Source organism: Anthonomus grandis, unplaced genomic scaffold, assembly GCF_022605725.1.
Source record: "Anthonomus grandis grandis unplaced genomic scaffold, icAntGran1.3 ctg00001109.1, whole genome shotgun sequence".
NCBI lineage: Eukaryota > Metazoa > Arthropoda > Insecta > Coleoptera > Curculionidae > Anthonomus > Anthonomus grandis.
In genome coordinates this window covers 1-15,191 of record NW_026088674.1, presented here as the reverse complement: position 1 = coordinate 15,191, position 15,191 = coordinate 1, and the positions used below count along the sequence as shown (strand labels likewise).

General features: G+C 31.6%; 2 protein-coding genes across 2 annotated transcripts; one reads left to right on the top strand and one right to left on the bottom strand.

Annotated features, from left to right (window-relative positions):
• The first annotated feature begins 3,909 nt into the window (after positions 1–3,909).
• On the top strand, positions 3,910–10,433 carry LOC126750031 (luciferin 4-monooxygenase-like). Its single transcript, XM_050459542.1, has 8 exons — positions 3,910–4,077; positions 4,137–4,469; positions 4,540–4,763; positions 4,826–5,140; positions 5,624–5,813; positions 8,611–8,775; positions 8,831–8,993; positions 9,310–10,433. Exons 1-8 carry the CDS (start codon positions 3,946–3,948, stop codon positions 9,456–9,458), a joined length of 1,671 nt encoding a protein of 556 aa, XP_050315499.1. The 5' UTR covers positions 3,910–3,945; the 3' UTR covers positions 9,459–10,433.
• Positions 10,434–12,609: 2,176 nt separating this feature from the next.
• Positions 12,610–14,940, bottom strand: LOC126750032 (piggyBac transposable element-derived protein 4-like). Its single transcript, XM_050459543.1, has 3 exons — positions 14,844–14,940; positions 14,547–14,746; positions 12,610–14,476 (listed from the first exon to the last, which is right to left on the bottom strand). Exons 2-3 carry the CDS (start codon positions 14,621–14,623, stop codon positions 13,108–13,110), a joined length of 1,446 nt encoding a protein of 481 aa, XP_050315500.1. The 5' UTR covers positions 14,624–14,746; positions 14,844–14,940; the 3' UTR covers positions 12,610–13,107.
• Positions 14,941–15,191: the final 251 nt, after the last annotated feature.

Sequence of the window (15,191 nt, the reverse complement as noted above, 5' to 3'; positions counted from 1 at the left end):
GGGCGGTCGTATTGTCTGGGTTACCTGTTTTAATTTAAATTTAAATTGAGTGAAATTTGGTAGAAACAATTCAACTAGGTTTAATTTTCTTTATTTTTTTGTGTGGGTCATATAATTCTTTTATCTGGCCTGGATCAAACACCGGTATTTCTTGTACAATGCATGTTTACATACAATTAAAACCTGTTTATATCTCGGTTTTTTTTCTTCTATTTATTTAATTACTATATTTAATTATTTTCATGATGTTGAAAGCTGGTCATATAAACGTAAGGTCGCTGCTTGGTTGCTTTGATGGGATTAAGCGTCATATATATGAATATAGTTATGATATATTTGGTGTTACTGAGAGCTGGCTGTCTGGTGATGTTCTTGATGATCTAGTTTATATTAAGGGATATCAATTGTTAAGACTTGATAGACCCACACGGGGAGGCGGAGTAGCTATTTATATTAAAAATGGCCTTTTCGGTCTGTAAAAGCGAGAGTTTATTAATGACAGCTCCCCTCTTATCTTGGGTGTAATTTATAGGCTTCCTAATACTAATTGTAATGAATTTTTATCCTGCTTTGAAGACGCTTTGTTGCACTTCTACACAACTTATAATAAACTATTGTGCCTGGGTGATTTTAATATTAATTATTTAAATGAATACTTTACTAATACTGTGGCCTTAAATAACATCTTGGAAACATTTAATCTTACTCAGTATATCTCTGAACCAACTAGATTGACTCAAAATAGCGAGAGCTTAATTGACTTAATTTGTTTTAATAGTGACCTTAGAATTAGTGCTGAGGTGAAAGATATTAATATTTCTGATCATTATCTTACAACTTGTCTGATTCCATCAGACAGTATTAATGTAACTTTTAGAAATTTCAAAAGGATTAATATGAATCAATTTCAGCAGGACTTGGAAGCAATTGAGTGAAATGCTATTTATATTTTGGATACAGTGGATGAAAAAGTTAATTTTATTACCACCAAATTAACTACCTTAATTAATAAACATGCACCTCTTAAGTTGTAACTCTAGACAAAAGTGGGCTGAATTAAAAATAATTAATGTTGTGACTAGAAAAATAAATTCACTACTTCCGACTCATTTAAAAAAAAACTTAACGAGATCAATTCATATTTTGTTAAGGCTTCTGGAAGTGATGATATTAACAGCACTATTTTAATATTGTGCTGCCCCTTTATCATTCCTTATATTAAACATTTAATTAATTATTGTTCACGATTATCAACATTTCCGAGTGCTCGGAAGTCGGCCATTGCTATTCCTTTTCCAAAAGTCAATCAGCCCATGACTATGGACAGCTAAGATCTATTTCTATCCTACCAGCTATGTCCGAAATTTTAGAGAAAGTTATGGCAATGCAACTTTCTGTCTTTATTTGAAGTAATAATATTTTGCCAGAAAGGCAGTCAGGATTTCGACGTGGACATAGTTGTACAACTGCGTTGGCTGAGATTACAGACCGTATATTAATGGGAAATTGGATAACAGCAAAGAGAGCGGTCTGGTACTTCTAGACTATTCACGAGCTTTTGACTTGTTAAATCATGATGTTTTGTTGAGTATTTTGGTTTATATTGGTTTTCGGTTTAATGCCCAATCTCTGATTCAATTTTTTCTAAGTAACAGGATGCAGAGGGTATTAGTTGATGGAAAGTACTCTGAGGTAATGACTGAAACAGGGAATTGTCTTGGGCCCCCTTCTTTTTACAATTTACACGTCTAATTTTATTAATTCTATTCGCCATTGTGAGGTTGAACTCCTTGAAATCGGTGGCTTTATTATTTTGTAATGATAAACTACGTGAAAATATCTTGAGTCAGTTAGATCTAATTATCGGAAACGCAAATATTTCTTTTAAAAATTCCACTAAAAACCTGGGTTTAATTTGTGACACTAAACTTAAATTTACCGAACACATAACAGCTTGTATTAAAAAATCTTACTTCGCCCTTAAATCTTTTTTTCCTCATAGGCATTACTTAGAAAAGAAAACCAAAATTGAACTATGTGACGCACTCGTACTATCACACTTTAACTTCGCGGATAGTGTTTATGGTCCTTTTCTGGATACAACACAGGCCCGGAGAGTGCAAAAGTGTTGGATTTGGATAACATTAGAAACAGAGGAGAGTTACCTATATCCTTTTTATTGCCACAATGTTTTGTTGATTCTTTCATTTGATTTTTCAGTATGAGAAGGACAAGTGCTTTTAGACCAATTATCAATGTTATTCTAGGCAATTAAGGTGAATTTTACGTTTCTTCCTGGCATTTGAACCTTTTCCTCCAGGATATTCGAACATTTTTAAAATACTTGAGTATTTAAAGCCACTGCTTAGTCTTCCCGACTTTTAGACCAATGTGTTACTTGCCAAACATTTGTCGGCACATCAAAGGAATTGTGTCATGTCGTACGTCTTGGCTTTTGCAAGTTTGGTGTATTAATTAAATAACTCAGAATTGCCAAAATTATATAACTGCCTGTAAGAAATAAATAAAGAATTCATTTGCCTGGAAGAACTAAACAATATAGTGAATAAGGATATTGAACGATAAACATCTATTAGATCAATTATCAACGTTATTCCAGGCAATTAAAGTGAATTTTACGTTTCTTCATGGCATTTGAACCTTTTCCTCCAGGATATTCGAACATTTATTAAATACTTGAATATTTAAAGCCACTGCTTAGTCTTCCCGACTTTTAGACCAATGTGTTACTTGCCAAACATTTGTCGGCACATCAAAGGATATTATTAACATTGTAAATTCCTTAAAATATTGTAAATATCATCTCTATGCAGACGATACTCAAATTTATTCGTCATTTATACCTAGTTTAGCTGCAATATCAACAGAACAAATAAATAATGACTTAGGGGAATTACTGAAATCTTTGGAAGATCATTTACTGAAAATAAATCTTGGCAAATCGACAGCCATTCTATTCTGCAATGAAACTTATAAAAATCACTTACAGAATAGTATACAACTTAAACTGCGCAAAAATATATTGTTAATTTGGATTGCTTAATATTGGATTATAAATTAAAATTTCAAGAACATATTACTTTTTGTTTAAAACAAGCATATTAGATGTTGAAACTAATTTATTCACATAGATATTATTTGTCGCATAAAACTAAGGCTATGCTCTGTGACACACTCGTTTCATCATTTTTCAACTTTGCTGATCATGTGTATGGGCCTTTTTTGGACAGCCTGGACATAAAAAGGGTTCAAAAAGTGCAAAATAACATAAGGCGTAGACAAAGAATATCTCACAAATTGTCCGAAATAGAATGGCTTAATATGAGTGGACGGCGCAATATACATTCAGCTGTATTTTTTTATAAAATTATTAAATTTCAATGTCTTCCATATCTCCACCGAAATTAAATATCGCACCGATGTTCATAACATCAATATCCGAAAATTAAACCGTTTAACTACACCACCTCATAAAACTGAAATATTTAAGAAGTCATTTACCTATCAAATTGCCTCTGTAAATAATAAATACAAAATAATGGACTTGTCTTCATCGATACCAGTCTTCAAAAGAAAGTTTAAAAATTGGTTGAAGAGCATTAATTTACACATTATCTCACCTTGCTATCTCATTTCTATCTGATCTTACTTATCTTCTGTTTTATTTTAATTAATCTCTCTCCTTCTCTCTCGCTCTCTCTTTCTCTTGTAATTTGTAAACTGAAAACTACATTATTATTATTATTATTATTATTATTATTATTATTATTATTATTATTATTATTACCTTGAGGGGAAGCTTTATTTTTTAAGCTTTTTTTTACGAATACACTATTCGTAACAGATACGCTTTTTGTAAAATCACTATTATTTTAATTTTCTTAATTAAGCATTATTATTTTTTAGCCTTTTCCTTAAAAAAAAATGGCAAATATTCAGGAAGATGATAATTTCGTAATTCATGGACTGAAGTCGGAAATACCTCTGGTTAAGTTACCCGTTGGAAAGCTCATTCAAAATGAACTTTTAAATGTTCCCGCGGAAGCAGTAGCTTTGGTAACTTTTTATTATAACTTTTTTATTAAAAACATATATTATTAAATGTCTGCTCTTAGATAGACGGATTTACTCAAAAACAGATCCTGTACAGGGAACTCTTACAAAAATCAGTAGACCTGGCTGAAGCACTCAGACGACACGGTTATGAAGGGCAACACAACGTCTTTTCAATATCCAGCGAGAATTGTCTGGAATTTTTTATTCCAGTTTTTGCCAGTTATTTTAATGGCACCATTATGGCTCCACTAAATCATTTGTATACAGAGTATGAGCTAGAATACGTCTTAAAAATTAGTTATCCCAAAGTAATATTTTGTTCCGAAGACACTCTTGATAATTTTATTATATTGAAAAAGAAGTTGGGATTTATTGAAAGAATCATTTTACTGGTAAGATTTATAAAATAACATTTAATAAATCGAAAACAGATTTCTTCTTTCCTAATTGTTTACTTTTTAGAGTAGATCAGATGAAACTCCAGCTTCCAATGAGTACGAAACTATTGATGAATTTTCCAAAAATACCTTGCAAGGAGTTAATGTAGATCCAAGAACATTTAGTCCCACGTTAGGTGATGTCAACAAGATGGTGGCTTTGATAATGTGCTCCTCTGGCACTACTGGTCTTCCTAAGGGTGTAGCTATATCGCATTTGGCACTTTGTCTTAGATTAACTCATAGTAGGTAAGATAACAATGTTCTAATGCTGTCTCTTTTAAATTAATTTGGTTGATTTATACTTTTAGGGACCCACGGTACCAAAACACCAATAGCAAGTTCCTTCTCGGAATAATGCCTTTCTTCCACGGTTATGGTATGCATGTCACCTTTAGTAGCCTGCTAAATGGACACACCGTTATCTGCATGAGGCAATTTGATGGCGAAGTTTACCTTAGGTCAATCCAAGATTATAAGATTGACTCCATAGGAATTGCTCCACCTTTGGCTCTATTCTTTATCAACTCACCTCTTGTAGACCAATATGATTTAAGTAGTCTTAAAGATGTATTTTGTGGAGCGGCTCCATTGGGTCGAGACGTTGAGGAGCAATTGAAAAAAAAGTGAGATATATTTAGTTTTTGATATATTAATAGTCTAAGGTTTAGCATAAAAAGTGTATTTTCAAAATGTCAGCTTTTGATACATCCAAAATTATCAATGTTAAGGTTCACTTTAATTTGATTTTAAATCAACTAGCGTATGCTCTGTATGCTTATAAAATGATGCATAGGTAGGTCATCTTCTAAAATAACTTTGAACACTTCTAACAAAGTGTAACTTTCAAAAGTTTTCTCACTGTCTCTCTTTTACTGCTTTGGTTAATAATTTTTTGTCAAATTTTTTTTTCTATAGAATTTTTCAAAGCTCTTTTGCCAATATTCACTTCTTTGCTGATATTCTTCATTTATTTTAGTTACTTAGTTTTTTTGTTACCAATAAGCTTATTTAAATCATTTAACTTTTCTCCTTCTTCGTTCTTCTCTTTTAATTGCAATATACGTAACTCTTTCTTCAGATTTGTAATTTAGGTAAATTTCTTTTAGACTAAATATTAAATCGATGCGTCAAGGCTATGGCCTTACAGAAATGACCCTAGCCGTTACAGTCGTAACTTATGGTGATTCAAGACCAGGTTCGTCTGGTAAAGTGATATCTTTTTTATCTGGCAAAGTTAGAGATCCAGAAACCGGAAGATCGTTGGGACCAAATCAGGTTGGAGAGCTCTGCTGGAAGGTACAGAAATAATGAGTTATTTATTTAAGTACAAGGCTCTCCTACAGATAGACTAAGCATTTCAATAACAGGAAAGCACAAAGTATCTTATGAATTTAAATACAAGTAAGCGCTTTGCCAAACATTACATTTTCACCAAACCTAACAAATAAACCAAGCAATATAAACCTAACTACTTATTTAATAGTATCTCTTGTAAACAATAATAATACATATAAATAATGACAATAGGAAAAAAAGGACAATATTTATTTAAATTAGGTAGAATTTCTTTAAGTATCGCTTAAATGAAGCCATACTGGAGCAAATTATATCATTATTCAAATTAGTTTCTTGAAAATTATCAAAACTACGGGCGCATCTGAACAATGAAGACAAATAGTTTGAAGAATATCTTGAGATGCGATCTATTACGCAAAATATAAGGATTAACGTTGATATATTTTGGAAATTTTCCAGACAGAAAGGGCAGTCTATTGAATTATTACTAATTTTATAAATGAATATTAAATCAAAATTGTTTCTACGACTCTCTAAGGGTTTCATATATATAAGTAAAAAAATGTTTTTGTCTATTAAAGCGGAAATTTACTATATTTACAAACTTGCATTGTACTCTTTCAATTTGTCAATATATTTGTGATACATTGGATTCCAAGCCACTGTCGCATATTCTATAGTAGGTTTAACGAATGCATTATATAATAATATTAATGATGTTTGATTACTTAAACCCTTTGTAATTTGAGATATAAAACCGAGATTTTTTAGAGCTTTCTGAACAATGTTTTCTATATGAACGTCGAAGAGCAGTCTGGAATCCAACATCACACCTAAATCCTTAATAAACTCTACATACTTCAAGATAGTGCCCCCGAGATAGACATCACATTTGTTTTGTGTCTGAGATGGTTTTCTGCTAAAAAGTATAGAATGACATTTTTCTGGATTAATAAATAATTTATTTAAGGTACAGTACCTTTCAAAATTTGCAAGATCAGATTGCAGGGCACGAAAATCTGATACCTTCTTAATTGTTGTGTAAAGATTTTTAGGTCATCTGCATAAGCAAGACATTTGCAGATAGAGAAACATTGACCAATGTCATTTAAAAAGATTGAGAACAAAATTGGTCCCAAATGAGAACCTTGCGGTACTCCTGAAGTTACGGTTGTACAAGAAGACTTTACTCCATTTATGGACAACGTACTGAGAGCGATTCGTTAGATAACTTTTAATGAGTTTAAGTAGGGCTCGGTGCACACCGAAATTTTCCAACTACACTAAAAGTGTAGGATGATGTACCTTATCAAAAGCCTGGGAAGAACCCTATCCATACTTTCGTTTGTACTCTGATAAATAAATGGTATTAAGTTGGTTATTACGGATCTTTTTTGGAAAAAGCCATGTTAGTTAACATCAATAGCTTCTTTGACCTTAAAGAATAATTGTTTTAACAACAAGGATTTAAAAAGTTTACCAAAGTCACTAAGTAGGCAGATAGGCCTGTAATTCCGTACATAAGTTTTTTCTGCAGATTTAAATACTGGCACAATTTGAGTTGTTTTGCAAATATTGGGAAAAATGCCGGTGGATAAATATTGATTATACAAAATATGCAAAGGCACAAGCTAGGACAGGACTTCAAAAAAAATGGAGGAAATCCGTCTGGGCCAGGTCATTGACTAGGCTCAATTAAAGTTGGTGTATCAGAAGGTTCAAATACTTCACTAAAATACTTAGAAAAGAGTTCACTAATGTCAACACAATTCGAAGCTTCCTGATCATTACATTTCATTGTTATTGGTAAGCTTTTAGTGTGTTTTTTGTTGTGAAAAAATGACCAGAAATATTTAACGTCTTCGACAATCTTTATTTCTATTTTATAAATATAATCTTTGTAATCATTCGTATATTAATCTTTACTGTTTTGCGTAAATTTGAAAAGTTGTCGTAATCAGATTGTCTTCGGTACAGTTTCCACATTTTATGTGCCTTTAATTTATTTTTAATTATATTGATTGTGTGTTTAGAAAACCATAGAGAGTATTGTCCCTTATTGATCTTAATTCTAGAGATGTGGTTAATAACAATGTTATCTAAAACTGTATAAAAACATGCAATGTTAATATTTACATCTTTAGATGAAAATAATTTGTCCCAAGGAGTAGAAATAATAATTTCATTGATAGTGTCGTAATTGGCATTATTAAATATTAACTTGGTATATGAATTACTAACAATGTTTTTCTCCGATATTAAATTAACATTTATTTCCAAAGACATGTGATGGCTATCTTCAGGCACAAATGGACCCATACTTTTATTTACAATAACTTAGTAGAATTAGACATAATAAGATCCAGAATTTTATCACGAGCATTAAAGACGTAATTAAATTGCTCTAGATTATTAAAGTAAAAAGCATCAGAAAATGCTTTGCTGCAAGGATTAGTGGTGTCGATAGGCAATAAATCCTTAACATTCGGTTTTTGTGACCATATTAAATTAGGTAGGTTAAAGTCACCCATTATAAAAAAATAACTATTAATATTAGTGCTTATAATATTTTCTAGTTTAAAATCTAAGGGACCTGTGGGTAAATCTTTAAACAATTATATGAAAATAATATTTGTCTATCTACTTTTGGCCACTACTGTAGGTATTGTGTGAAAATAAAAATGCCAATAAAGACCGGAATAATTATACACGCGTGTCGCTTACTCGAAACGATAACTATGTAATGTTATATTAAAAATGCTGAATTTTCTCTGTAGTAATATGACTATATTCGTAGGGGCCTTATCAAATGCTTTACTATTATAATAACCCAGAAGCTACAAAAGAAACTTTTACATCAGATGGTTGGCTTAAAAGTGGCGACTTAGGATACTATGATCAGCAAGGATATTTTTACATTATAGATCGTTTAAAAGAGCTTATTAAATACAAAGGATACCAAGTAAGGCCAATAAAATCTTTACTACTATTTTTGAGTAATAAATATATTTTTTAAGGTTGCTCCAGCTGAACTAGAAGCTCTCCTACTAAATCATCCAAAAATCAGTGATGCAGGTGTTGTGGGTCTTCCTGATGAGCTTGTTGGTGAAAGACCCGTGGCGTTTGTGGTAAAGAGAGATGCAGACTTAACAGAGGACGATGTCAAGAAATATGTTTCTGGTAATGGCAATAAATATTTTGTTTTGGAGGCAGAACTTTACGTGTAGTTTCATGTGGCCAGAATTTTATTGTTTTTCATATTTATCAATAAAATCATGAAGTATTTTGTTTGACAGGGAGTTCAAAAAATAGCTCCACTATTAAATATGCTATTTTTTCTACCTTTTGGTGTTTAATACTCCTTAACAAATAGTTTTTTTCTTAAAAAGTATAAATTACTTTTTTAAGCAGAACTATTTCTACTTCTTTTTTTTTTAAGTAGGTCACTGACCGAATTTCTCAAAATTGTTTACAAAGAAAATCGTTTTTTTTCTAGATAACCTCTCACCTCAGAAGCGGCTAAGCGGAGGGGTGATTTTTGTGGATTTCATTCCGAAAAGTCAAGCTGGGATCAAGATCTTAAGAAGAGAACTCAGGAATATGTTGAAAGAGTACAAGAGCTCCAACTTTGAATCCAAATTATAATATTTTTTCTTCAAGGTATAGAAAAAAGTTACTAACCATACGTTCTGTATAGTTAATTTTATATAGACCTTAAATTTAAAGTTTCATTTAAGCTTGAATTCTTGTTATAATGTATGTACATATATCGGGTGGTGCGTCGCAGAGCGGAACATAGGAAAACCCAGGTAAATTTTAAGGGGGTCAATTATTGACTTCCCTGTACATTTTATAGAAAAAATGTAATATAACTTTTTGAAGAGACCAATTTGGCAAACCCTTGTGCAAAGTTTCAAAAAATTTTAATAAGCGATTCTTGAATTATTCAATTAAATGTAATTATTAGCAAATTTTCGGTTCAGGTAAAACCAAACGGGCACCAGTAAAATGAATATTGTCACTGACGTGAGGAAAAGTGTCAATAAATCAGTGATAGTCGGTATTTGAAAACAAGTATGAATTATTCAATCGACGAACAAATAGCCATAATTAAGTGGTATTATGCGGGAAACAGTTTTAGAGCAGTATCTGAAATGTTTTCAGTTTATTTACCCACCAAGCCCATTCCGTCCATTTTAACTATTAAAAAAAATATTTCGTATTCGGCTGTATGTCAGATTTGACAAAGCCTTATAACAAATTGTTTGCTGATGGCTGGTGTCTGGTTTTACCTAAACCGAAAATTTGGTAATTTTGCAATTACATTTAATTGAATAATTCAAGATTCGCTTATTAAAATTTTTTGAAACTTTGCACGAGGGTTTGCCAGATTGGTCTCTTCAACAAGTTATCTTACATTTTTTCTGTAACATGTACAGGGAAGCCAATAATTGACCTCCTTAAAATTTACTTGGGATTTCCTATGTTCCGCTCGGCGACGCACCACCCGGTATGTTTTCATTTAATATCAGATTAACAAAATTTTTTTTAAATTCTATTTTATATTGGTTTCCGTACTTGCGGATACAGTTTTATCTTGGAATAAAAATATTTACATAATTCTACGGCTTTCTTTTTCCTTTAATCCACTATTTTAAAAAATTGTTTCACTTTTTTTTAAAGGCATCTTGCCAGCTAAATGATAAATACTTATCATTTATTCTAAAAATTGAAACATTTGCGAATAAGCGTGTAAACATTTACTATCTTATGTGTGATATGTAAATGTAATTATCTGAATGATTTGATTGCATTTTATTTGTTATTGACTGTCCTTGGACTTACGGGTCAGTGCGGTTCATATGTTCGAGATATTATCTCGAGTATCTCTGTGTCGGTATTAGTAATATTATTTAAAAATATCAGATTGCCAGGTATGTACGTTTTAAATATTAGCAACAATATGTTTCGCATGTATATCAGCTGAATTTTGATTAAATTATTCAATAGAATTAATAGTATAACCTAAAAATATTACAGTTATGTTACTATCGCTAAAATATTAGATTATCTTAATTATTTAATAAAGTATCAAGCATGTAGTCAAGTTTTATTATAAATATGGTATTAAAGAATTAATAAAATAATATAATAAATCTGGTTAAACTTTATACAAATTATGAAAAATTATAATTAAAGAAATGTACAATTTACATTCTTTTTTTTTCGTTTTTTGGCCTTGTGTTTGGCACATTGAGCCACGTGTTCCAATATAGGAACTCATTCATAATAGAACAGGTTGCTAATATAGTATTTAAAAAATTATACTATTGGGTAGTATGACATTGTATCTAATAAAAAGAGTATAAAAAAAGGAATAATGCAAGAAAGATTAATACTAGGGATCTTAGACAGGGAAGACTTAAAGTAATTAAATCAAAATTTTGTTGCTTCGTATTTAAGATATATTTTTAAAATCTTCGGTAATTAACTTGATTTAATTTATATTATAATTAATTAATGAGATAATAAATCTTCTATTGGTTATATTTTCTTAGCCAGAAATATATTTGTGTCACTGAATTATTTTTTTTATATTTAAGATTTTTTTTTTAAACAATGTTAAAATATGTAAGTTAGAACAACCAATAAAATAGGTTAAGCCAATAAAACAGTTTTCACATGGCGTTTATTCAGAGAAGCTTTTAATTAAATTTTATTTTGTTATGAATGTATAAAAAAAAACGAATATCAAAACATACATGAAAAAATAAAAGATAAAAATGAACTGAAGTACTAAAGATATTAAAAGCCATTAATATTTACGTACGATAGATATACTTCTCATAAAAAAGATATTGGTGATAACTTTTAAGCCAAAACGTTAGGTGGTAGGCATAGTTAGATTTCACAAAAAAAAGCAATAAAAGATTCCATCTGTTTAAAAAATAAAAAGTTCAACGATTTTTAATTAAAATGAAAATTTAAAAAATGCCTACCTCGATGGCACCGTGGGCAAATGTTCGAGTTGTGCCGAAATCAGGTTCGAATACTGGCATAGGCATAAGGATTTTTTAATCCTCAGTAATGTTTTAGATCCTAGACTATAATTCTATATCTAATCTCTTTATTTTACTTTATTTTACCCCTTATTATGTTTATAATACATTTTTTTAAATTTTGTCTATATGAGTTAATATGTTGTTTTCTTCAAGATTTTTGTGAGAAGTATGGAGCCAGCCAAAAATATTATTTTATCATGGCGATATTTTTTAGGAAAAAAATTCTATTAGAGATAAAAAAATCAAGATATTTGTAAATTTATTGTTCAGGCTAATCTGATGACCTATTTTACCGCATTTTTATTGCAGAAAGCCGGAAGGCTATCTGCACATCAAACAAATATGGTAAATCTGTACATTTGGTAAATCAGATTTTTTTTTAAAATTTGATAATATTTTAATAAATCCCGAGTATGAAGAAATGAAAATAATAATATTGATCAATAATAGATAATGATAAATGAAAATCTTACAGTCTTCTTCCACTTATTTATTAAACATAATTCAGTTTTTATAATTCCCGACATGTTTCGGCACAGCGGTATCCATTATCAGAGTATAAAAAGTTTAAAATTGGTATTCACGCCAGGGTCCATGTCAAAAAAACCCTTTATTTATCCATAATACAATTAAAAGAAAAGTTATTATTATAATTTTTTAACCCTCCATTAGTCGCGCGGATGACAGTTGTCATCCAGTTATTATTTTTCAAAAAATGATTTACAAACGAAAAGTTAAGTGGAAAAATGTTTTATTTTATAATAATGTTGGATAATATAAACTAATGAATCAACCTGATACGCTGATTTTGATTTTAATAGAACTAAAATTAATTCTAAATAAGTAACCAAAAGTACTGTACTAAATATAAGTATTTACTGATTCTCAACGCAACTGGTACAAATATTTTTAAGGTGGTCTAGACAGGCCCAATTATTACATTTGTAACACCATTTTCTGCTCATTTTGTTACGTTGCCTCCCACACTGATAGCACCGTCCTCGTGAACCGGTTTTATCAAATTGTTGCACTGCCTCCTCCTGGATCCCAACAAGTAACTTAGCTCTTCTGCGAAGCTCCCTTGGGAGGGTTTCGATGCTCGCCCTCCGTTCTATTTGTGGTTTTATTAGAGCCCAACTTAGATTTTTCTAGAAATTCAGCTCTTTTAGTATTTGTTGTTGAAGCTTCACAATGGAGCCTATAGATACAGAACGAATTTATTGCCGCTATGTTCAGAAAATCATAAAACAGTACCATGGGCCATCGTCTTGTACCCCAACTTTTGTCATATTATAAAAAGTGACCATGTTGCTTTTGGCTTTAAGTGCTTCGCCTGTTGAAGCATCTATGGCTCCATCAAAATGCATTGTAGATAATATTAGAACTGCTTTACCTTTTTTGGGGCAGTAGGATACCAGACTACAATCTTTCTGAAATCCAAAGATTGACAAATTTATTTGTCGGCTCTTGTTTGGTAAAAAGCCTTCGGGTATTTCCCTCTTATTTTGACGCATAGTACCAACATACGTGAGGTTTACACTTTGTAGCTTTTTTGCTAAGGAAAGGCTAGAAAACCAGTTATCACCAGTAATGTTCCTATTTGTTCCTCTTACTGGTTCCACTAAACGAAGGACGATATCTTCAGCCGCATTGCTAATGCTACATAGCCTATCTGGCTGCTTGCCAACATATGGTTCTAAGTTTAGCCTGTAAGCTGTTTTCGAGTCGACAAGCGCAAAAACCTTCAAACCATATTTGGCAGGTTTACTTGGGATATATTGTCGAAATGAACATCTTCCTCGAAATGACAATAGCTGCTCGTCGACAGTAAGATATTCACTTGCACAAAAATACTTCTGACAATTTTTATTGAACAGTTCCATAATTTTTTGAACTGGTGCTAGTTTATCAAGGGCCTTTCTTTGCTCCCTATCCCGAATGTCATCAAACCTTAGACATTTCAAAAGAAATCTAAAACGCCTTTCCGACATACATAAATAACATGATTCGAGACTGTTGCCTTTTGAATTGTCCCATAATTTACTGAAATTTTTTTTAGAACAGCGTAAAGATCCAATAAGGTATAACAAACCGATAAAAGCTCGAGCCTCTAAGGCATCAGTCTCCCTAGCATCTTTTTCCCTTCCAAATTTAGCACGAACTTTCTGGATATAAATATTTGTTGATTCTACAATGGTCCCAATAATGTCCTCGTCCAAAAATAAATTGTAAATATCAATTTCTGATTTCAACTCGCGAGCTTCTTTTCTTGGACCTGGCAAGTGCGTTATAATATTGCAAGCCCGTGTTCTAACATTGAGAGGAAAATTACCTTTTCTCCACCTCGTCATTCCATCCTTCGCAAGATATGTATCATTATCCAGCATCCCTTCATCTTCATCGTCCAGACTTTCCTCGTCAGCTCCCTGTTCACTATCTGTATCATGTTCGCTCTCATATACAAAATCGTTATCCGATTCGCTTTCGTTTTCTTCCGGTTCACTTTCATCTTCCTCCATTTCATTATACCATTGCAACCATTTCATGGGATCTTTGCTACGTTCGTCTCTTAATCTTTTTGGTTGTGACATTTTCGAAAATCTAAAAAAAAACAGATTTTTTACAATTTTTACAGTAAAATATTATACACATTGTGCCAGTTAGAAATTACAATGGCCAATTTTTGCGCCAATGCGTGGAACAGAGACGGGAGACTGTAGAAAGCAAGATAGAACTTTGCTCCGCCATCTATCGTATTTGTTTACATGCATGCGTTCTCTGTCTAATCTCAGTTTGTCTCTGTTTTACACACTGAAACTCAATTGATAGAATTTAACTGGCAAAACGTGTATATAACCCTACATTTTGTCACTGAAAATAATATACATATTTTACATAAAAAAGTATCAATTTCAAAAGAAATTAGACAATGCAAGCTGCGATAATAGTAAAAACAAAAAATACTTACCAAAATCCAATTTGATAGCACTATTAGTCGAGCGGATAACCAATGTTATCCACTGTCAAATATGTGTGAAAACACAAACAATTGTAACGAAGCGACAACAACTAATAACTGATACACGTACCTAAATCACTTGTAGGAAGGTACATAGAAGCTCGCGTGATAAATCCTAACCAATGAAATGCAGTATTAGACTTAAGGTCGGGGCACACATATCTGTACCGAGGACGCACCGTGCCCGCAGCGCCAAAGCAAGCATTAAAACCATAACGCTTGCTTTGGCCCTTCTTCTTAACATGTCTTTCGCCTGTGAGTTAAAAGCAATATCGCTTTGTTTTATTTAATGGGCCG